Source organism: Syngnathus typhle, linkage group LG10 (assembly GCF_033458585.1).
Source record: "Syngnathus typhle isolate RoL2023-S1 ecotype Sweden linkage group LG10, RoL_Styp_1.0, whole genome shotgun sequence".
NCBI lineage: Eukaryota > Metazoa > Chordata > Actinopteri > Syngnathiformes > Syngnathidae > Syngnathus > Syngnathus typhle.
The window spans coordinates 10,998,731-11,019,928 of NC_083747.1; the positions used below are offsets into that span (position 1 = coordinate 10,998,731).

General features: G+C 46.6%; 3 protein-coding genes across 3 annotated transcripts; all 3 read right to left on the reverse strand.

The window, feature by feature from the left end:
* Positions 1-321: 321 nt before the first annotated feature.
* On the reverse strand, positions 322-4,489 carry prpf31 (PRP31 pre-mRNA processing factor 31 homolog (yeast)). The gene is made up of 14 exons (XM_061289984.1): positions 4,348-4,489; positions 3,642-3,857; positions 3,506-3,566; positions 3,182-3,265; positions 3,013-3,110; positions 2,779-2,885; positions 2,526-2,695; positions 2,288-2,445; positions 2,051-2,140; positions 1,850-1,977; positions 1,689-1,761; positions 1,482-1,610; positions 1,169-1,267; positions 322-1,091 (listed from the first exon to the last, which is right to left on the reverse strand). The coding sequence occupies exons 2-14, from the start codon at positions 3,855-3,857 to the stop codon at positions 978-980; spliced, it is 1,527 nt and encodes a 508-aa protein (XP_061145968.1). The 5' UTR covers positions 4,348-4,489; the 3' UTR covers positions 322-977.
* A 1,072-nt stretch (positions 4,490-5,561) lies between these two features.
* Positions 5,562-17,713, reverse strand: lmtk3 (lemur tyrosine kinase 3). Its single transcript, XM_061289063.1, has 16 exons — positions 17,623-17,713; positions 15,785-15,918; positions 15,365-15,509; positions 15,227-15,300; positions 15,044-15,162; positions 14,826-14,913; positions 14,473-14,621; positions 14,210-14,294; positions 13,860-13,981; positions 13,502-13,651; positions 8,004-13,377; positions 7,779-7,924; positions 7,589-7,716; positions 7,154-7,473; positions 7,005-7,080; positions 5,562-6,397 (listed from the first exon to the last, which is right to left on the reverse strand). The coding sequence occupies exons 1-16, from the start codon at positions 17,711-17,713 to the stop codon at positions 6,276-6,278; spliced, it is 7,323 nt and encodes a 2,440-aa protein (XP_061145047.1). The 3' UTR covers positions 5,562-6,275.
* Positions 17,714-18,491: 778 nt separating this feature from the next.
* On the reverse strand, positions 18,492-21,121 carry leng1 (leukocyte receptor cluster (LRC) member 1). The gene is made up of 5 exons (XM_061290065.1): positions 21,017-21,121; positions 20,617-20,783; positions 20,192-20,374; positions 19,769-20,076; positions 18,492-19,671 (listed from the first exon to the last, which is right to left on the reverse strand). Exons 2-5 carry the CDS (start codon positions 20,746-20,748, stop codon positions 19,452-19,454), a joined length of 843 nt encoding a protein of 280 aa, XP_061146049.1. The 5' UTR covers positions 20,749-20,783; positions 21,017-21,121; the 3' UTR covers positions 18,492-19,451.
* Between the last annotated feature and the right edge of the window lie 77 nt (positions 21,122-21,198).

Genomic DNA, 21,198 nt, shown 5'->3' on the forward strand with positions numbered 1-21,198 from the left:
CTAATTACGTTTTTTTTTGTTTTTTTTTAAACCGGCATAGCAGAACGATCCATGGTCTTCAGATGTCGCCATCTCCTGGTCAGTTAGTGAAATGCTTTTGTTGATGTTTTTTTTTCTCTCAATTAAAACAAATCAATTAGCCAGTTGGTTTTCTTTATTTAATATCTATTATCAGACAAAACCAAATTGTGAATCAGTCACCTAGGCTATAGCAGAACAAACAATCCATGGTCTTCAGATGCCACGCTGTCGCCATCTCCTGGTCAGCTAGTGAAATGCTTTTGCTGTTTTTTTTTCCTCTCAATTAAAACAAATCAATCAGCCAGTTGGTTTTCTTTATTTAATCTCTGATATCAGACAAAACCAAATTGTGAATCAGTCACCTAGGCCAGTGCTTCTCAAATAGTGGGGCGCGCCCCCCTTGGGGGGCGCGGTGCTATTCCTGGGGGGCGCGTGTGACCCTGGGGAACAGGCTTTTCTTTTGGCAGTACTAGAATAAAGTGTAATTGCGCGTTTACTACAGCAGGGGGCAGTGGCGCTCTCATTGTTACTTCTGTCACCGTTGCGACAGTGCAACATTTTACGACTTACAAGACAAGTTAGGATAGTCACGGTGGGGAGGGGGGGCGCGAATAGTTTTCTTCTTGCTAGGGGGGGGCGTAACAGAAAATAATTGAGAAGCACTGTACTATAGTGACAATATTTGTTGTGTGTCAAAGCAGCTGATTGCTAAGGGGGAGGTGTTGACTGTGAAAAAGGAAAATCAAGGAAAATATTTTTTTGCGGGAAGGCAAGTGTATCTATTGTCTTGTCACAGCTCTGCATGGGAGATGTTACAGGGTTCTACAGCAGGATTGTACACATTTCAATAAATACTTTTGACAAATTACACAGTGGCTGTGTCGAGTCAAATAAATCTAGTTAAATGTTTTATTGAAATAAAAAAAAAGTCAACACAACACCCAAAGGTGAAGCTTTCAGTTCTTGGATTCCTTCTTGACTTTGACGAATTCGGCCATGTTGGAGAAATACTTCTGGTTGGCTTCAGCCACCTTTTTCTCTGCAGCTTGTGGGTTGACTATCTCCAGGCCCTGACAGTAAGAAGAAATTGTGACGATCTGGGACGAAAGGTGGCGCTCAGGGTAAAGAAATATTGTGATGTTTTCACCTGTAGAGGAGTGAAGGCCACGCTGGAGCTGGTCCCAGACGAGCGATCTCTCACCGTGGACTTGCCGCCGTACGTCATGCTCTGCTTCTGCAAAGTCCGCTGTTGCCAAAGCACAACATACAAACGTTCAGAAAAGACGATTGCTTGATCCTGACCACTTTTCCAAGCCTTACTATACATGGACAAAAAAGCCTTACTAAATAAACATGGTCTTTTTTTTTTTTTAAAGCCTCATATACATGGTCATTTTTTTGGAGGTAAAGTAGCACTAAATATGGTCTTTTTTTTTTTTTTAAAGCTTTTGGAAGCTCACCTGGAGGGATTTGGAGATTCTGGCCTTGGTGGCGTCATTGACCTGCGCCTGCCTGACGCGACCGCTGCCGCTCTTGCCCAGCTGACCCAGACTGAAGCCCAGGTCCTCCTGGTAGGCGTCGTCCTCAATCTGCGAGCACATAAAAAGCAGGTGTTTCACAGTCCGGATAGTTCAGTCTGGTGGCCCAGTGTGCTAGCATTAGCATACCTCAGCAAAGGTCATCCTGTTGGCATGTTTCCTGATCTCAGTCAAGCCCAGACGCTCCTTCATCTTTCGATACCTTCAAACAGATGCAGAGGCTCCAAAAGGTCACGGTGGCTATCGGCAACATCATGCAGTTTCAAAAATGACATTTGTGTATTGCCTACCGCCTCCCTCCTCTTTTCTTCCTTTGGCCGTCCAGCGGAGCAGGCAGCGGTTTGACCTGCTTGACGGGCGGCGGCTCCTGCCACTTGTCGAACTTCCTCTCGATTTCTTCTTTCAGGTCATAACCGACCTGCGCAAACGTCGTAGAGTGCTGAGTGAGACCCGATAATAGACGTTGACTCGTCATGACCAGGCCTGCCCACCTTGCCGTCAGAGCTCTCGTGAAAACTGTCCACTCTTGCAGCCAACGTGCATTTGGCAGACACCAAACGGGCGGCCTTCCTCCTCAGGTCCTTAAAAAGAGAAAAAGGTCACTGTGTTGCTTTGGCACAATTTAGTGGAATTTTGGCATCAAGGAACTATATGGAAGTGATTGGTGGAGCTTTCTTTCATTTTGACTCGGTTACAAAAAAAAAAGATTTAGCGCACGGCTGACTTACTGGGGGTAGCGTCTGCACCACGTCGCAGTGGTAGATGAAGCCAGTGTGGGGCAGCAGGGAGGTGCTGCTGAAGCCCGACAGCGTCCGCCTTTGCGCTCCCAGTAGCATCAGGTTGCAGGCGGGCATCTTGGACAAGTTGGTCAAGCCCCCGGCGATACCTGACCCGGCGGCGAAGATGATGAGCACAGTGGAGAGGACACAAGGAAAAGTGGCGACGGGACAGGACGGGGTGGGTCACCCATGATCTTGGCGGCTGTAGACGCTCCGACGATGATGGAGAGATTGGGAGCGATGAAGGACATCCTGGACTCCACATACTCGTAGATCCTGTGCTTGGACTGGTTGAGCTCCAGGGCCATGTCGCACGACTCCTCCAGCTGATTCAGCTCCACGTCGTTCAGCAGAGATCTATGCGACAGTTAGGATTGGAAAACTGCATTCTGCTACATGTTGATTGGAATTTGCTGAGTGACGCTAAGGGCGGGTCTCACCCCTGCGTGGTGGAGGCTGTGACACTCACGACCATGATGGTCGCATTGGTGAGGATCTGCTGTAAAGTCTCGTTGTTCTTGCACTTCTCCAGGTTGTTGCCCAGCTCCTGAGCACAAACGTTGAGTCAAACAGATTCGGCCGTAGCTTTGCCATTCACATTTTTCATTAATTATTTCTTAAACTCAATTTTTACAGCTCACACAACCCAAAGAAAAAAAGGAGAAATTTCTCACCTTGACCGTGCGGATGTAATCCAGAGAATCGGGCACCAGAGACTCCAGCTCAGGGAACCTCTTTGAGTATTTGTCGCGTGTAAACTTGTGAATGATACCTGGAAGGAAAATGACGAGTCGATTTCACGCACCGGAACCAAGAAATGGGGAACGGAGAATTCACACTCACTGAGCTCGTTGTCGATCTCTACCGTCAGATTATTGGCCGCTACAATGAGTCTGTATTCTGGATCAGCCTCCACGGGGCCTGATACTGTTGAGAGGCAAAGAAATAGTTATTTACTGTAGTTTACATTAGTATGGACCTTCTCTGCTGCATCTACATCAATTAGAGCTGCAGGCATGATTGTGCACAACATATTACATGCAAGTTCAAGTTTGGAGTGGCGTGTAATGTACACAGAATTATAAGAACCAATGAGAATTGTTCATGAAAAAAAATTGTAACATTGCAGTGGTTCACTACAAAATACTTGGGGGGATTTTAGCTCACCCTCTGAAATCTTGCGCTGCTTTCCGACATATACTGATATCTTCTCCATGATATCTGAAAACTGAAACCACAGCAGCTTCTTTAGGAAATGACCACATCAACAGGCATTGTAATATGCAATCTCCTGTAAAGTAACCTGTTTGCTGTTACGGAGTTTAGCAATGGCTGCGACACTGTCTGCTTTACTGTAGTCCACTTCCATCTCCTCAGGGATGTCCTCCAGCCCGCCATCGTTCCTCGCCTGCGAGGCTTCGCCGTCGCTATCACCTTCCTCTCCTTCCGCATACAGGCCATCCTCACCTTCGTCGCCTGCCTCCTCCAAGTCTGCCAGAAGCTCGTCTGCCAGAGACATCTGTATGAAGAGGCAAAAATGGTCACCATTTATATTTAAAACCAAATACTAACAGTCTTTCCTGTGACTTTTCCAGGGATGGTGTATTTCTCTTGCAAACTGTTGACAAGCATTTCAGCTTGGCCTAAACATCCCAATTTAACATACCGTCTTGGCCATTATGCTTATAGTGTATGATACATTTACATGCTAAATGCACAGCATGGTACAATATAATATTGAATATTTAATGTGGGACTAGCAGGTCAGTCAGACTCCCTAACATTTGTCAACTAAATGCTAGGGCATCAACATCTTACGACCAGCAACAACAAGCTATGGACTCTTGGATTAATATACTCTAATAATAACAATACAATGCATGGATAGCATTAAAAATAACAAACTACGTGCAATGAAATAGCGTTTACGTTACGATAGCTTCCAGCAAACGTAGGTTAGACGTAGCCAGCTAACGATATTAAACCGTCTCAAAGGCAAATTGATTTACCTCGAACTTTCAGGAGACTAATAATAGAAGCACACAAGCGTGCTAAATAATCCGAAAAGGCTTTAGTTCTCCCTTCTTTGTGGAAAAAAAATGCTGGAGCGGACAACACTTGTCGCGTTGTTATGACGTCACAAAACGGAATGGCTTTATGGGAAATTACGTCAAAGTTGGCGATCGTGATGTGCATTCCAGTTCTTTTAAGTGAACTGAATCTTTATCACTCAAAAGATTCGTTTGAATGGATCATTAATAACGAGGGAATCACACGGACACTCCATTAGGTACACAGGGTGCGTACATCGGGGCCCCCGTTCCAATATGTGGCCCCGAGGACTAGAGCTTGACACCTGTGACCTTTGACCATGCTATTTCCCTAATAAAGTGGCCTGTTATTAGGTACACTTGAAAATGGCGGTGTACCTAATAATGTTTTGTACCGGTGGCACCAGCTTCAATGGGCATTACTGACACCTACTGGTTGAAGTCATATGAACTGAACGAATCACTTTAGGAAGTGATTCGTTCACTCTCGTTCACTGAAAGAAATCCGTTTCTTTCTGGGCGAATCGTTCACTCACGAGCCAACACTAATTCACGAGTGCGTGACAGAAAGCGTTGCTGCTATGCCGACACACGTTATGCCGACATTGATGTTTTAATTTTGTATTTGTTGGATTGTAGTTGATGGTGTTATTATACCAAATGTGTTTGTATTTAAATAAAAGGTTATTTTATTCAATACTTCGCATTGAACAAAACAATTGTACTTCATATTTGATTTTTGATTCAATTCATAGAGCATTCAAATGAAAATCTGCATTTTGTCATTTTTATTTTCCCCCTTTGTTTTTACATTATCCCTTGAAATCAATTCCTTAAAACAATACAGTTTGGTAAACGAACACTAAAACAGTCTAAACAAACTATATGAACCTTGACTGCATGATGGACTGTTATTTGTAGAAAATAAATTCATCATATACACAGACAATAAAAATGAAAATATTTACTGATGAAAAGCTTTTTTTTTTTTTTTTTTTTAGTTTTTCATGCTAAGCTACACTGACTGTCTTGAAAAGAATGACAACTTCGCTAAACAATACATACAGAGACATTGAGGGAAATGAAATATTACAGGACAAACTATCATACAGATTGGAATATATTGACAGGTAAAATTATACAAAATACTTTTTGGGCGCAATTAAGACGTCTGGGAAAATATTTTGCTTTATTTGTTATGAAGATCTTACAGAAGGTATAACCTAGATGCACTCTGTTCCAAATGCTAAGTTAGTATATGCTAACGGCATCAAATAAATAATATAAATAAATGAATGCATAAAGAATAGTCTGGCTTTACAAACATGACAAATAAATAGCAATAAAATAAGAGACTGCTTTTTTTGGAACTCAAAGTACAAAGGAAAAACGTTGGTTGCTTTGAAATTCTCATGCCTAAAAGTAAACAGCTAAAAAACGATATTGTATTCACTTTGTTTGATGATGTTTTGTACAAATGTCCAAGTAGTATTCTAACAGGAGCTGAGCAAATTGTTTCAAACATGACTGCAATGAAAACATGTCCATGAAGAGAGAGAGGCCTGATAAAAAAAACAAGAAGAAGAAAAACAAACAGCATTCCCCTCGCTGTTGGGGGAGTAACAATGCAGAAAAGAGAAGCTGGTCGACAGCGAGGCTCCCACTGCATAGCTGTCAAAACGTCTCACAGGTTCCCCCTTCCAAAGATGCTTTGATAAACTCTGTAAACAGTGTGGCTGGTCAAAACTGAATCGTTTGGAAACGGGAGTCGTCCTCTTCCATCCGGTAGAAAAATAGCCTCTGTGCGAACCGCTGGTTGGTTGCTGGGGTGGATTCAACGGCTCAGTCTCAGAGTCTCTAAAATGTTCCCACGGGTTCAAGCGACATCACGCCGAGTGAGGGTCCTTGGCTGGGCTGACGGTGAAGCGTGATGATGTCACCGTGTTGGCCCCGCCCACAGCGACTTTGGCCTCTTTGCGCTTGGAATCTTTGCTTTTGCTGCCGCAACCTGGTCGAGTGAGAGAGAGCAACATGTGAAGGCTTCTGAGTTCTATCCAGTCTTGAATTTAGTTAGGTTAAGGCCAGAAGACCAGAACTGGGATTCAAAACCTAAATCTAAGACCCTCTTGACTTCTAGTCCAACAATGCTAACGCTGGTATTGAGGCAGGAAACACAGACAACCAAAATTACAATCGACATATTTCGATGGTTAAAAATAACATCGTTCAAGGACAGCACAGGTTTGTCTTCTCATGAAAGCGTCTAATTTTGGTGTTGTTCTCGTGCAGTAGCGACGGAAAGGAACGCTTGAGCAAACGCTTTCATTACCGCGTTCAATAAGTCATTAGCATGCAAGATGGACGGCGGAGGCAAATAGCACGGAGAAGCTCAACTACGGTTTGCATTGTTGAACGCAGGCTTTGTCAAACAGCTCGGTTGCATGTCCCGCCGTCGAGGCAGATAATTATAGTGGATTAATCACGTCGAGGAGAAGTCTAGTGGAGGAGAGGCTTTTCCGTTTTTGTGGGCGGAGATGAGTCAGGATGATAAGCGGAGACTAAAACCTGCTTCCAAACCACAGGACACAAATTTGAGCTGCAAGTAGGATGCTCACCATGAAATGTGTTTTTGACGGACACAGCAGCTGGACTTGTGGGCGCCAAAGTGCTCAATGCATTGGTTGGAGTTTCCTGTGGCAGGGACACAACTCAATTAAAAAAATCGACATCAAGGATAATCAACTAAACGCACTACACAACACACCTGATCAAAAAGATAAATGGTGACATCATCAAAAAAGGACACGTTGCGCCCTCTGTCCCTCGCCCTGTCCAACGGCTCCTTAGGCGACTTGAGCAAGCTTCTCAGGCCCACGCGTTTGTCCACATCTGTCTCCGTGACAACGATGACCCTGCGGCAGCTTTCCTCCTCCTCCTCATCTTCCTCCTCGTCTTCAAGATCGCTTCCCGGGAGCAAACCTCTCCGTCTGCCGATCCGAGCGCCGAATCCTCCTTTGCCCGTCGTGTTGAGGGGCAGAGTCATGGCGAGCGGCGGGAGGGCCAGAGACAGACGAGCGACTTTTGCTAGCACACAAAAAAAAAAACATTTTATATTGATGAAGTTGGACCATGACCAGAAGTAGAGCAACCAAGCCCCCATTTCGGCTTCGACTACCAAGACCCGGAGCGACAGACGAACCTTTGATTGCCTGGTTTGCAGAAGACTGCAATGTGCTAATTTCAGGTTGTTCAATCACAGTGAGCGGCTCATTTTCAGTTTTCTCACACTCCGCGTTGGGCTCGGGGCAAATTTCCTGCTCCGGTAGGCTGCAACAACAACCAGAAGTCATTTGGACAATCTCAGAACGTTTGACATGTTGCCTCAATACCTGTCGTCCTGGCTTTGGACTTCCTCACTCTCCGCCGTTTCTTCTCCCCAGGGCCGAAGCGTGACAGTGTCCTTAACTGTCGCTCCCCAAAGCACATTTGTTTTCACATTTTCACTCAGGGAGAACTGCAGCCGTTCTTCGCACACCTGAGGCGAAACGATTGAAACAATTGAAGCTCAGCAACATCGAGAACAGGTTTGACTTTCACAGAATCCGTTTTCTGACCTGCATCATGAGGCCATTTTTTGTGGTCACCTTGGAGAGACAACTCTGGTCCTTAGCATCTGCAGTTTGGTCCGATGACCTCACCACGTCGCCCTCTGACTCATCAAGAGTCCCATCCAAAGCCACCTTCTCCGTGTTCTCCTCAGCGCAGAGGCTTTCTTGGTCGGGCGTTTTCTTCAAGGACTCCAAAAGCTGGATGTTGTCCAAGAAAATGTCACCCAAGGTGGCCTCTTCGTCACCAGATATGCAACACAGTTGTTCCAGTTTCTCAAAATCCTCCAAGGCTTCCTCATCCATGTTTTTCCATTCGGAAATGAATGATTCCGGCAGGCTATTGGCGGGCGCTTCTGATGGGTCGGCATTATTCTGATCTTCGGTCTCGGAGTTGTCAGATGGATTGACTGTGGCGGTTGCCGGTTCCTGAAAAAGTGTCTTACTGGAACCGGTTTCAGGAAACTCTCCCTCAGTGTTGAAGTCATCTAAATTCGGAGGACAACTAAAGTCGTCGGTCTCTGAAACTGACGGTGGCGGACTCGGAAAGGAGTCATCTAAACTCTCCAGTTTTTCATCCTGCACGTCAAGGTCGATGCTCTGAGGCGGACTAGGGAAGTCCACTGAGCTGAAGTTGTCCACCTGTGGATCTGCAACGTCTCCAAATTCCTGGACTTTTGCGGTGCTTCTGCTTTCTTCTGTGGGATGCTCAGAGTTGCATGAACTTCTTCTGTCAGCCTCATCATATAAGTCAGAGTCAAGATTTTCCTGGTCTGAGAAGTTCTCTTGAGGGGCTTCAGTGATGCAAATCGTTATTTTGGCTCGTTTACTCTCCAACGTGTGAGAGAAGGAGTTGACGGAAACAGTGTTGCTGTCAACCTTTTGTCTTAGTGGTGATGATTCCAAAAGCTGATGCTGAGACCAGGTGTTAAAATTCTGATTCTCCTCTGACTCTGTGAGATGTCCATCATCTCCGTCCATATCCACGCCTAATGACTTGTGCTTCTCACCTGTCTCAGAGTGCTCTTGATCCAGGATTTCATTATTCTCCACTTCATCAGACATTTCCCCTAGTGCATCAAATCTGTCGACTTCTACAAGGTTCTCCCGATTTTCAACCTGTTGAATGTCCGTCACCTCCTGCTGAGCGCCTTCGTGTTCCTTCTCGGATAGACTCTCGGTGAAGCCCCGCCTTTCATCGTTCCACGAGTCCTCGCAGCTCATCAACACGGCCGGGTGGGGTTCGCTTCCTGCAAGTTCGTCATTTTCTTCTGCCTCCCAAAACTCCCGACCCACGACGAGACGCTCGGCCACCTCCCACGCTTCGGGCTGGAGGCCGGGGAACAGTTCAGAGCTTAGCTCGTGATCCGGAGAGCGCTTTTCTGGAGAGGCCCACTGGTCGTTTTCATCGGGCCAAACGAGCAACCCTGACTGTGAAGAACGTTGGCAGTAGAGCCAGTTGGTCTTTTCGTCATCCTTCACCTCCTCGCCATCGTTAGCGACGCCGCTAACCCGATTCTTTGCTTCTCTCAGGGGTGACCTCTCTTTCACGATGTTATTCAACTCTGCAGCGGCCAGCTGTTTCTCTGTCTCCGTCCTGACCTTTGCCGTCTGATCCTCGCAGGCGTCTGAACAGTGAAGGTCTCGTAATCCCAGCTGGTTGTGGTCTGCATGGTGCAGCTCCAGGTCAGCCATCTTGTTTATTTTTTCAACGCTTTGCTCTCTCCATGAGGCAATCGCAAGACCACTTACTTTATCTTCGATTGACTCCACCAATGATGGGGATTCTGTAGACATATTTCCACAGTGATGGAGACTTGTGATACTGTTTTCCATTCTTGTGGAGTCTTTGGCTCTGTCGCCAAGCAGATTCAAATCTTTCTCTTCAGAATCGATATGTCTGCAGTCTGCGACATCTGCTATGACGTCATCCTGTCGGTGTTTTGTAAAACCATCACTGCAAGTCAACTTCTTGAGTGGCGCCTCTTCTAATTTGGAGAACAATTTATCAATAAAGTAATCACAGTCTTGGCTTGGGGCATCATCAATTAGTCGGGAGGATTTCTGACCGTTCAAGAAAGTACCAGAATCGTCTCGCTGCCCTGGCTCAAACTTTTTGATTGGAATATCTGCGGCGTTTTCAGGTGTTTTCTGACATGTCATCTTCTCTGACATCTGGATGTTGTTTTTTGAAAGGTGCTTGTGTTCTACCTCACCCTCTTCTTCCGTTTTTTCCTCGATCCCAGTCAGCGCCCCCCTCTCGCCCCCTCGATGCCTGCCGCCGACAAGTCCGTCACTGCTCCTTCTGCTCGTGCTGTCCCCTTCCCACTCGCTATCTGAAAAATAGGCCGAGTCCCGATGGGGCGTTTCGTTGCACAGAGCTCGCCATCCGCCACTTCCCCCTCCCGTCCATGAGTCGCTTGGAGTGAGGCAGTCCGCCGAGCTGGACGTCAGAGGTGACAGGACCGAGTCAGTAGGGGTGACCAGGGAGACGTCACCTGACGCATCCCAATCTGGAGTGGGAGGGGTAACAACTTCCTTTTCACTGTCAAGATGGCACACTGTGATTTGATCTTCTCTCTTCGGACTGCTGGGCCATGGCTCATCCCTCACGAGCTCGCCATTCTCAAAGAAAGAAGTCTTCGGACTATGATCTGTAATGAGTGAGTTCACTGTGACGTCTTTGTTGCAAGCTTTAGGTGAGAGCCCTGAAAGATCTGTGGCCTGATCCTTTCCTCTGGCAGGTAAGGCAGGTCCATCAGAACTTTCTTCGTCTTTCTGACATCCAAGTGCTTGATTGTGCAGTAGGCCATTTTTGGGCATCGTTTCTGACTGGCGATCTGGATCGTTTCCTAGGTTCTCCGATTTTATGGTTGAGCCAATGTGAAGGATCGGGATCTCGGGTCTGGTAGAAACTTTGATCTCGGTCTTTTTAGCACGTTTAGTAACTTGGGCATAGATGGCTTCAGTTTGTGGTTCATCCTTTCCTCGGTTAGATGAACGGATGGAGCTCTCCGATTGAAAGCGGATGGTCTGGGCTGCATTTGGGTCAATACATATGGACTCGTACTCGGGTGACAGAGGGGTCGGAGATGAATCGACTTCTTTCTTGTTTGTAGTCGTGTTTTGCCTCGATATGATTTCAGTTAGAAACGTCTCTGCCGATTGGATCTCCTTAAGGAATTCCTCCCTGGTCATTTCTGTTCTCTGAGGCTCCTTCTCAGTCTGCTGAGTTTGACTCTCTGCTTTGCCAGTGCTGAGCTCAGAGAGGAGGGAGTGTGACCTTCTTATTCCTTTGGAATAGGTCTCTTCAGCTTCGGCGGACGAGGGAAGGCCTGAGGCACGGTCAAATGGCCGCAACCTAGACCCGGCTGGGTAGAGGTATTTGACCGGATCACTTCCTGACCCTCCATTTAGATCTGCATCTGTATCGATCTCTGTCAGAAAAAGATCTCCCTGGAACAATGCTGTGAAGTTCTTCTCCGTTGCCGTGCTACTGTTGCGTTTCTCTGACGCCCACGACTGTCCTGCTGAGCCCAACTCAGTGATCAGAGACTGGGATCGGCGCATCCCTTTGTTAGGCAACACATTTTCGGATCCCTCTGCATCTCTCCTCTCCTTCTGACCAGCCTCCCACGAACAGTCGGACTTCCACTCCCTCGGCTCTGTCGTGGTTGCTATCTCTGTCAGAAACAGGTGCATGGGGGATTTCTTGGCGGCGGCCACACGTTTTGCTTGAAGTTCTGCGTCTTCCTTCCAAATTGCGGGCAAGATGGTGTCCAGGCGTGACTGGGTCCTCTTCATTCCCCTGGAAAAGATGGCTCCAGGGGCCGGTTCTGCGTCCTCGGACAGGCTCGAATGAGTGATGGAGACGCCGCTGCTTGTTTTCTCAGGAGACATGATGGGTGAATCGTCCTCATCGGAGTAGGTGGGACTGGATGAGGACTGCCCGTCGGTCCCAGGTTGAGGACGAGGTATATTGCGATAAATCGGTCGCAAGGGGTTTTCTCTGCGAATGGGGGATTCAAAGCCTTTTGCACGGGAGTGAGAGTCCTCCTTGGAGTTGTGCATCGTGTGTCTGGTGTCTCGATTGGCAAGGTCACAGGATAGCGGGTCTCTCGTAGATCTGTTCAAGTATCGAGAATAAGAGTCAGTGCTGTAGCCTGGGCAAGTTCTTTGCTTTGAGTGAGGAGGGAGAGGCGGCGGACACATTTGAGTTGGGGGATAAATGGGATGACTGGATGGCGGGAGGGAAGGCGAGAGGGACGGAGACGGCGGCAAAGTCTGTCGAGAGCGATGGAGCCCCAGGTGACCAAAGCTAGAAGGTGGGCAGCTGTTCATATGAAGGGGGTCCGTCTCAATTTTACCACTCATGTTGTAATGAGCAAGTCCTCTGTAGCCAAGTGGAGGTGCGGGGAGGGGGCGCGAGTGAAGGTGGTTGGCTGCTGAGAAAGACAACGAGCGAGGTTTCGGAGGAAGGATTGGAGCTTGACACGTTGTGGAAGCTTTTTTGTCCGGGCTCTTATCCTCTTCTTCATCTTCTCCTAAATTGATCACTGAGAAGTCAGTCACTCTGCTCGAAGTGTCTCTGAACTCAGCCACGCCCGTGTTACGAACCTGAAGTTTCACCTCGCTTGATCGCACCGTCTGGAGGCCTTTTCCACCCGTGCACTTGTCGGAGGAACAATAGGGCACCCGCTCTTTTCCCAGCATGCCACTGCGGATTTCCACAAGCTCCATGTCTCCAGGACAAATGGAGTCTGACCTGCAAGACGGCTGGATCTTCCCTTTAAGAGTTGGAGACCTGTCCTGGGGAGTGTGCTCCTCCAGTCGGATGTAGTACTCGCTGGCGAGGGAGGGGCTGCGTGCGCTGATCACTGGGACCACAGTGGGGGTGTCCAAGGACTGCCGATGGGCGTTGTTGTTCACAGTCGGAATGGGTTGAGCAGGAGGAAGAGGTTTGTAGCCCCGCCTAGCGTGGGCCTTCTCCCAAAAATACTCAAAGTTCAACCCTTTGCTGGTTTCTGTCACGGTCAGGATGTCATCCAATTCAGATGAGGAATGCGTGGCGCGGTTCCCCACGGTGTCCAGCAGGGGGTAGGAGCTGTGTCGGTCTTCTCTGTCGCGTTGGCGCTCTCTCTGCCGTTCGTGCGCCGCCGCCTGGAAGGCTGGCGGGCGGAGTAAGTCCCAGCGTCTTTCAAACGACTCCTCGCTCTCGCCTCTTCGCCTTCTCCCATCGTCATACTCCTCTTCGTCCTCATCGCCGATGCCTCCTCTCGCCGATCCTCGCTCAGCGGCCAAGAGGGAGGAGAGGAGAAGGAATACCTCGGCCACTGATGGCCGCTGGGATGGAGGTAGCCAGCAAGATTGCATGATCTCGTACCTGAGGACAGGAAAGGAAAGAGTTCATCAAGTAAAAATAAAATAAAATAAAAAAATAAAATTTAAAAATAAATAAATAAATAAAGTCACTGGCCCTATGATATGTTGTGGACAGGGCTACTGACCAGTAATCTGCATGAGAGAGTTTCAGTCTCGGTTGGGCCAACGTAATCTGTCGCTCCCTGATGACAAACGTCAGCACCTCCTCGTCACTCAAGTGCCTGTGAGGCTGAGAGCCAAACTCAAATAGCTCCCATATGACCACCCCCAGAGACCTGCAAGTAGGACATTGCGGAAAGGTGGTTAGTCATGGCAAATATTCCACTTTTTGTTATGGCCACCTCTGCTAAAGATGCCCTTCACCATCCAGTGTGTCAAATTCAACCACGCACAGTGTAATATGTTGCACAGTCCAACTGTTTTTATTTTTTGACAGCGTTAGTCGCTTATCTAAGTTCAATGATTTGTTGTGTGTGGACTTACCACACATTGCTGGTCTTGGTTTGGTCAGTGACAATCAGAGAGCCTCTGTACTCTTCCAAGAGCTCTGGCGCGATCCATCGCAAAGGAATCCAAAGCTTGTCAGGAGTTAAGTAATAGTCCTCCTGCACGCATATGTGAAGGTACATTGACAGTCAGGTATGGAAAGCTGTTTGAGTTCGTCCTCTCTAGTAAGACCATCAAGTGCAATAGTGGAACGACATCTGTGTTTACGTATTTTCAAGCTGTAGTGCATCTCTAGCGCCCTCTAGGAGAAGTGCCTCACATTTTTTTGCGTAAAATGGATCTATTACTCTCATGGCAAAAAAAAAAAAAAAAACAGTTGAACATACCTTGTATTGATTGTGTGAGAGGCCATAGTCACCTATCCTCACAGTGAGGTCAGAGGTCAGCAAGCAGTTCCTTAAAGCCAGATCACTGCAGACAACACATCATATGGAATAACTTCAGCTTTTGTCCACAGTCAAACCCGATTTATCCCAAACTCTTTTGCAATGGGAGAAATTTATTTTAACTAGCGGTAAAATTCTAAAAATAATATTAAAGGTATAATTGGGTCTTGACTGCAAAAGTGAGATGGGACGTCAAGTCCAACCTGTGGATGTAGTTGTTCTCGTGTAGGTGCAGCAGGCCTGACGTGATCTCAAAGGCCATCCGCTGAAGAGTCAAGAGGTCCCGCGTTGGAAGGTCGGGCGTCATCCCATCCGACTTGCGCTGGGCTCGCAGGTATCGCTTCAGGTCACCCTGCCGGTACGCAAAGTGAAGTGCGGTTGAAATATCCCCAACGTCGCCTCACTCGTGCTGGGATGTTTTTTTTTTTTGCTTTCCAGCACGCCACAGAAATTAATAATACATTTAAAATAAATAAAAATAATAATATAATACAATAAATAATAAATTAATGATAAAAAACGCTGGCAGTTTTTCTGTAAATTAGTCATTACTTACCAGCTGACAGAATTCCATGACCAGGAGGAAAGGGACGCTTTCGCTGCATTGGCCCAAACACTGAAGGATGTTGGGATGTTTCAGACTCCTGCATGACGACGCAAATCCGATTTTGGTTCAAAACAAAAGTGAAAGGTCAAATCGGTGTGCGGTATCAAAGTCATTTACATTTTGTGAATAGCCGTGGAAAAGCGTGGTAGTCGCAAGCGAAGGCTCACCTGTACGGCTCCGACTCGGCCAAGAACTTCCTCTGCTCCAACGGGCTGGCGCTGACGCGTAACTCCTTCACCACCACCTGCGAGGAGCTGCAGTCGCACAGCACCTCGGCCAGGATCACCTGACACACAGCAAGTTAGAATGACAGAACGAGCGGTTGGCCATCTGAAAAGCCGACGTCTTACTTTTCCAAACCAGCCATTGCCGATTTCCTGCAGGTAGTTCAAAGCGTGTCTTTTGAAGCATTGAGACTTGGAGTCTGGGAAAGAGCAAGTCGCATTAGAACTCATAAAAACAGGAAAGAGTGCTGATAGGGGACTTACCTCCATCGTGCAGGGCGGCGCAGTTGGGCCTCTCCCTGACGGGCAAAGTGTAGACCTCCGGGAGGGAGGGGCACGACGACAGGCTGTCCTCCTGGATGTGGCTGGAGCCTCCCGAGCAGTCTTCCCCGTCCGCATTGTCAAACTCCTACCAGAAGAAAAAGTCATTGAGCAAACATTAGGAAAAAAATTATGTCTAAAAGAACTAGTATGATTTTTATCATGCAAATTCAAATACAACAGCACCATTTCATTATATGATAAATACTGTTAATAAAAATCATTTGATTTAATAAAATAATTATTATTATCCATAGTATTTTGACTATGAATAAAAAATATAATAGTTAATTTTTCACCTTGAATACTGATTTATTGCTCAAAATCACAGGGATCTATTCATCTGAGGCCGGATTTACTTACATTGAATCTGACTCCTCCTTTCTTGCAGCACAGACAGGTGAGGAGCAGCAGCACAAAGGAGACCAGCCCCGAGCAGGAGATGAGGATGACCACGTAAGGCGGAGGAGACAGCGAGGCCGTCCTGCTCTGAGAAACTGAAAGGAGCACACAGACACCAAGCAAAGGGGAAGTTTCAGTTTGACTACTTCTTGAGTTCTGTGCTGTTTTTTTTAGGAGGGTTGAAGAAACAAGACTTGGCGGAATCATAAAGGTGTGAAATCGTGTTACACGGTTCTTTTGTCTCGGAAGGGGAGTTAGCCATTGGAGCGTTGTCCTACAGCGGCAGGTTGAGGTCAACCCCAATGGACAGTTTGCACCGGGGGGGATTTTTTTTTTTTCAAGTCAAGTGGGAAGCAGGAAAGTCCAAGGTTGGGAAAAAAAAAAAAACTGGAATCAAGAATTGAAGTTTAAAAGCAGAAGCTGTTCATTCCAGTATAAGGACAAGAAGCACGAGGAGAGGGAAGTGTCAGCATTCCACTCACAGTTAAGAAGCAAAGGAGGGGAGGGGAGGGGGGGTGCTAAACGGGGGAGAGAGAAAAGGGAGTCAGAAACCGGAATAAAAGAAAAGACGTAAAGGTTCACTAGTCAGGTGAGAGAGAGAAAGAGGAAGGGGGCGGGACATGTGGACATTTGTACCTCAAAGTGGTCGTTTGTGGGGAGTGACCCATCTGTAGAAAAGAAAAGGGGCAGGGGAGGGGGCAGGCTGGTTAAACACCCTCATGGCTACATCTGTAGATCGAGATCATATTCAGGGACTGCTGAGTTTACCACCAAATTCCACCGAGCAGTTGCGACTGTCTTCTTCAGTATGTATACATTATACTGCCCCCTGGTGGCAGAAGGAGCAGCACAACGGCCGTCGAAATGAAGCATGAAATGACGATGCAGTTGAATTCTTAACATTCTATTCAATGATGTTGCTTTTTCGAACGTCACCGCTGTGGTACATTTTTCTGACTCCAGTCACTGGCAAGGTCATCTCACTGTCAACACTGCATGCATAAATTGCAGAGTACATTTAAAAAATGCATGATCCTCCAGAAATAGTGTCAGAGTGCAGTTGTTGAGCTAAATGTGTGACACGTCAAGAGACGCTTGTTGCGTGTGACTGATTTTCATGCAAAGTTCAGCCCCTTCAGCGGAAGCGCTGACGACAACCTGCTTAGTTGGAAAGAAGTGGCAGACATGTCACATTGGAAATAAATAAGAGATTATTTTACGGGAAGCTAAGTCACACTCCATGCTTTCCTCATTTTTAGCATGATTGGCAATGCCCCCTCCCACTGCAGCGCAGAATGTACACAAGCATCATAAACAATAGCTGAGTCCATATTACTCAATGGATATAAAAAGAACCGAACCCAACCAAACACGGGGCCTTTTCTATTAGGCCCCAGCAGTGTCTCCTCAAAACAACACAAAGACGTGCACATATTGCACAACTCTGCCAAATCTTGAAGGGGCGTGGGGGGGGGGGGGGGTATAGATTCGTGAAAATAGACGCTAGCCAGCATTGCTCTAAAGCCTGATAATCCGACTGTCTATTTTTTTTATTGCCATCGATGTGAGGCCCAACATTGCCCCCCCTCCATGATTCTGTTTTATTTGCATCACCGCATGCATGCACCATTCTCCTGCTGCAATAATCATTGGCATTATCTCACGGCCACGTTGATAATAAAGAATAATAACGAACCCCCCCCCCTCCCCCTCCTCTTCCTCTCCTTTTCTCCAGCCTCACTGACAGCTATTCAATTCAACCCCCTCCTTCCGTCATTCCCTGCACCGACTGGACTCACCTTCCCTCTGCGGGGCTCCGAGCGCTCTCTCCGGGCTGATGTACGACATGACCCCCGCCAGAGCCACCATCAGCCAGCAGTGGGGCCGCATCGTCGCCGCCACAACAATAACAGCATCGGTGTCCTCCGGTCCCGGGCTGTTTCCTTCCTTTCCTTCTCCCTCTCCCCTTGTCCTTTTTTTTTTTTTTTTTTTTGGTGGTGGGATAAAAGCGCCTTCCTCGCCCCCTCCTCCGCTTCTAATCCGCAATTCAGCTCGGTAATCTCGACCCGCTATTGTGCATCCTCTGGCTGCTCATACATGACAACATCCAACCACAGTCACCCCACCTCCTCCTTCTCCTGTTCTCTTCTACTTATGCCCCCCCCCCTTTCACACACACACACACACCTCCCAAAAATATATCCACATCTTCCGCCGGATGACGTCACACCCGCACGGCGCGCAGCTCCCGCCGAGTGCTTATGAATTTATGTACTAGAGTTTATATTCAAGCTCATACTGCAAACATTAATCGTACTTGCAAATTTTGATAAAAATAATAAAAAATCCTAAAGGTGACAATTGACTATATAATATAAATATTTTTTGGACACGCCCACAAGACGGACCCGCGTGTAATGATAATTGCTGGAGCATAAAATTAAATTGTAAAGGCAGGCCAAGCAAAGATAGTTTATGAACGGGATTTATGTAAAAATAAAGTATCATTGCAGAAAGTAACATAAATAAACGTTTCTGGCTACGTCGCATTAGAAAACTGTACACCTAATTGCATACGCAATAAAAAATGATAATTCCTTAATAAATACTGCAAATAAATACACATAGCAAGAAAACAAATGCGTTATATCAAAGAAGTAAAAAGAAATAATCAATAAAAAGGTTTTTTTAATTGTCACTGTACCTTAGAGACACAGATACTTAAATTCCGTGACATACTGAAATGTATAGTATGTAAACTTGAATTAATGTAGCTTTTTTACTTCATCCAACTTGCATGACGATAACATCAGACAATATTTGGCGCTGGCCTTCTCACATAGGATCGTTTCATCAGTAATCTCCTTGTCCTTTATCCAAACGTTTAGAGATGATGGTGATCCCCATGGATGGCTTGATCGGTTTGAGGGCTTCCTTCTGCTTAATGATCGTCAAAATTGTTGACATGTTTCTACTGCCATATTGTTTCGCAAGATCATTCTCACAGTGAGCGCTCATGTTTTCTTGTGATTGCTTGTTTTAAGTGTTAGGAAATCGTCACCTTCTTCCTTTTTTCATTTGTGTTAGCCTTTTGGCACACAAAGTGACGTCATCAAGTTACATTTCATGGCTGCATTGCACTAATAAAAATATAATGACATACAGCATCATATTATTATTATTGGATCATTAATTATATAAATTCCAATATTTAGAATGAAACGAATTGTTTCAAAAATCCATGAAAACAATAGAGCGATAAATTGAGAACATTCTGACCAAGGAATATCTTCAATTTGTTTAAAATCTGAATGATTAGCTTTTATGTTAAAACAAATGTGTGAGCAACCGACCACACTCAATTCTGCCTTTGCAAAGATGACAATGTTCACTTTTGAGAAGTATAAATTCAGCGCCGTGATGTTTATTGTTGTGGGTTGTAATTTGTGCTGATGTTCATAAGTTAAAGAAGTAAACAACACAGTTAACTCATTCACTGCCATTGACGAGTATAGACGTCAAACATCTATTTCATCTGGGCTGGCACTGAATGAGTTAACCACACCTACCATGACACTTCTTGTTCTCCTAAAGAAAATATCTACTTAGTGTGTGATAACCAAAGAGTTCATAACTTGAGGATCTCGTCCCTCCAGCTGTCTCTGTCGCGCCGTTGCCGCTTGCGTGCCAGCTCTGGAAAGTAGGCGCTGTTGTAGGGCCGATCCCGCTCGTTGACCTCCCTGCCCGCTTCCTTGTTCTTCCCGTTGCGCTGAGCGAGCAGCTCTTGGGCTCGCCGCCGCTCGTCCACCTCGCGCTGCAAACGCTCCGCTCTGAGTCGCTCTATTGAGCTGGCGAGATAAGGCAAGCGAACCTTATCAACTGGGCCTCTGAGAAATCAACTAATTGCAATATTCTTTTTCCTCAAGCAGTAATCAGCTTCATTACCTTTGCCCGCTGCTCCTCTTCTCCCCTCTGTCTTTTTTCTTGCTCTTGTGCGTCTTGGCAACTGTCTCGCCCATCGCTTTCTTCATCTCCTTCAACGGGTCCAAACTGTCCTTCAGCCGTCGATCCTTCTTCTGCCGCTCCTCTTCGGTTAACTCCTTCCCCTTGTCATTCCTCTTCTCGCTCTGCTTCTCCTTTTCTTTCTTCTCCTCTTCCTTCTCCTGGCCACTTTTCATGTACCACGGAGTGACCTCGGTGCCCGGCTGGGGACCGAGAGACACCAGTAAGCCGATGGCGCGCTCCTGCTTCTCCTGGAAGGAGGAAGAATATCATTGGCCATTAAAATGTTTCATTTGATGGTGTCCTAAAGAAAAAGGTCATACAACTTAACTACCAAATATTTGACACAGTAGCATTATGTAGTACCTGCTCCTCTTTTTTTTCTTTGATATACTCCTCATTGTCCTTCTTCACCGCAGATTCCTCGAGGGGGAAGAGGTTGAGGTGCTCCAAGGCTCCATTCTGTTCTTCCAATTTCACCTCCTGGCTTCCTCCTGCTTCCAACTGGAGACCGGCTCGGGCTTTCTTTCGCAGCAACTCAGTGCGTGCCTGAGGTGCGTGAGAAACAACGCTGTGTTTAATCGTAGCAAATGGTGCCAGCACTGAGCAGAGTACAGATCTCTGCCCGTTGTGGAGGTCAAATGGTCCTGGACCTATTCTTGGCGCACAAGCCCAACAAAGCCTTGAGTTGTGGTGTGTTTGCATTTAGGCTGACTACCCACCACACACACTAGTTTACACTTACATATGTAGGAGGTATGGTGGCGTGCTAGTTAGTGTATGTGTCTCACCTCTTGCTCGGCTCGCTCCACTCTCCGCTTGGCCTCTTGCTCCTCCGCGGCTGCCTGAGCTTCATCTCTCCTCACCTTGGCGATGTTGTCCTTGTTGCGAACGTGCCAGCTCTTCTTGGGGAGAATGTTCATGATTAGGAGGCTCGAGCTTGCTAAGCAGGCTTCGACTGTGGGGACAAAAGGAACACTTCAATTCGCAAGTCAAAGGGGAGTGTCAATTAATACCTAAACTACAATATACACTTCCGTTATAAGAGGAAAGCCATGAGCGATATCCTTGATATCTTAAGGTCGGTGTACTGGTAGAATAAATTAGTGATTGTTAAAGGGATTAAAAAAACAGTAGACGTTTAATACACGTCCACTAAAACATAAGATCGAATCGATGGAAGTAACTTACCCGGGAGCTAGTTGCTGTCGTTAGCTAGCCACCGGAAAACTACACCGGAAGTAAACATGAAACGTCATTGCATTAACACTATTTGAACACGAGATGCCGCTGTGTGTCCTTGAATTTATTATCATCAACCATGACGTACGTAAATAACGCAAATACGTATGTACAAAATAACACGTGAATTT

Bases quoted from the DNA above. Each gene is read 5' to 3' on its own strand.
- prpf31 (XM_061289984.1), bottom strand. From the start codon at position 3,857: ATGTCTCTGGCAGACGAGCTTCTGGCAGACTTGGAGGAGGCAGGCGAC. The intron at 3,567-3,641 runs GTTACTTTACAG...CTGTGGTTTCAG, and splicing joins AACTCCGTAACAGCAAACAG to TTTTCAGATATCATGGAGAA. The intron at 1,092-1,168 runs GTGAAAACATCA...TCTTACTGTCAG, and splicing joins TGGCCTTCACTCCTCTACAG to GGCCTGGAGATAGTCAACCC.
- lmtk3 (XM_061289063.1), bottom strand. From the start codon at position 17,713: ATGCGGCCCCACTGCTGGCTGATGGTGGCTCTGGCGGGGGTCATGTCG. The intron at 13,652-13,859 runs GTAAGTCCACAC...TCCTACTTGCAG, and splicing joins ACCAAGACCAGCAATGTGTG to GTCTCTGGGGGTGGTCATAT. The intron at 7,474-7,588 runs GTTCGTCTGTCG...TTTGTGTGCTAG, and splicing joins TGCAAACCAGGCAATCAAAG to CAAAAGTCGCTCGTCTGTCT.
- leng1 (XM_061290065.1), bottom strand. From the start codon at position 20,748: ATGAACATTCTCCCCAAGAAGAGCTGGCACGTTCGCAACAAGGACAAC. The intron at 20,375-20,616 runs GTGAGACACATA...CACGCACCTCAG, and splicing joins TGGAGCGAGCCGAGCAAGAG to GCACGCACTGAGTTGCTGCG. The intron at 19,672-19,768 runs GTAATGAAGCTG...TTATCTCGCCAG, and splicing joins AAGAGGAGCAGCGGGCAAAG to CTCAATAGAGCGACTCAGAG.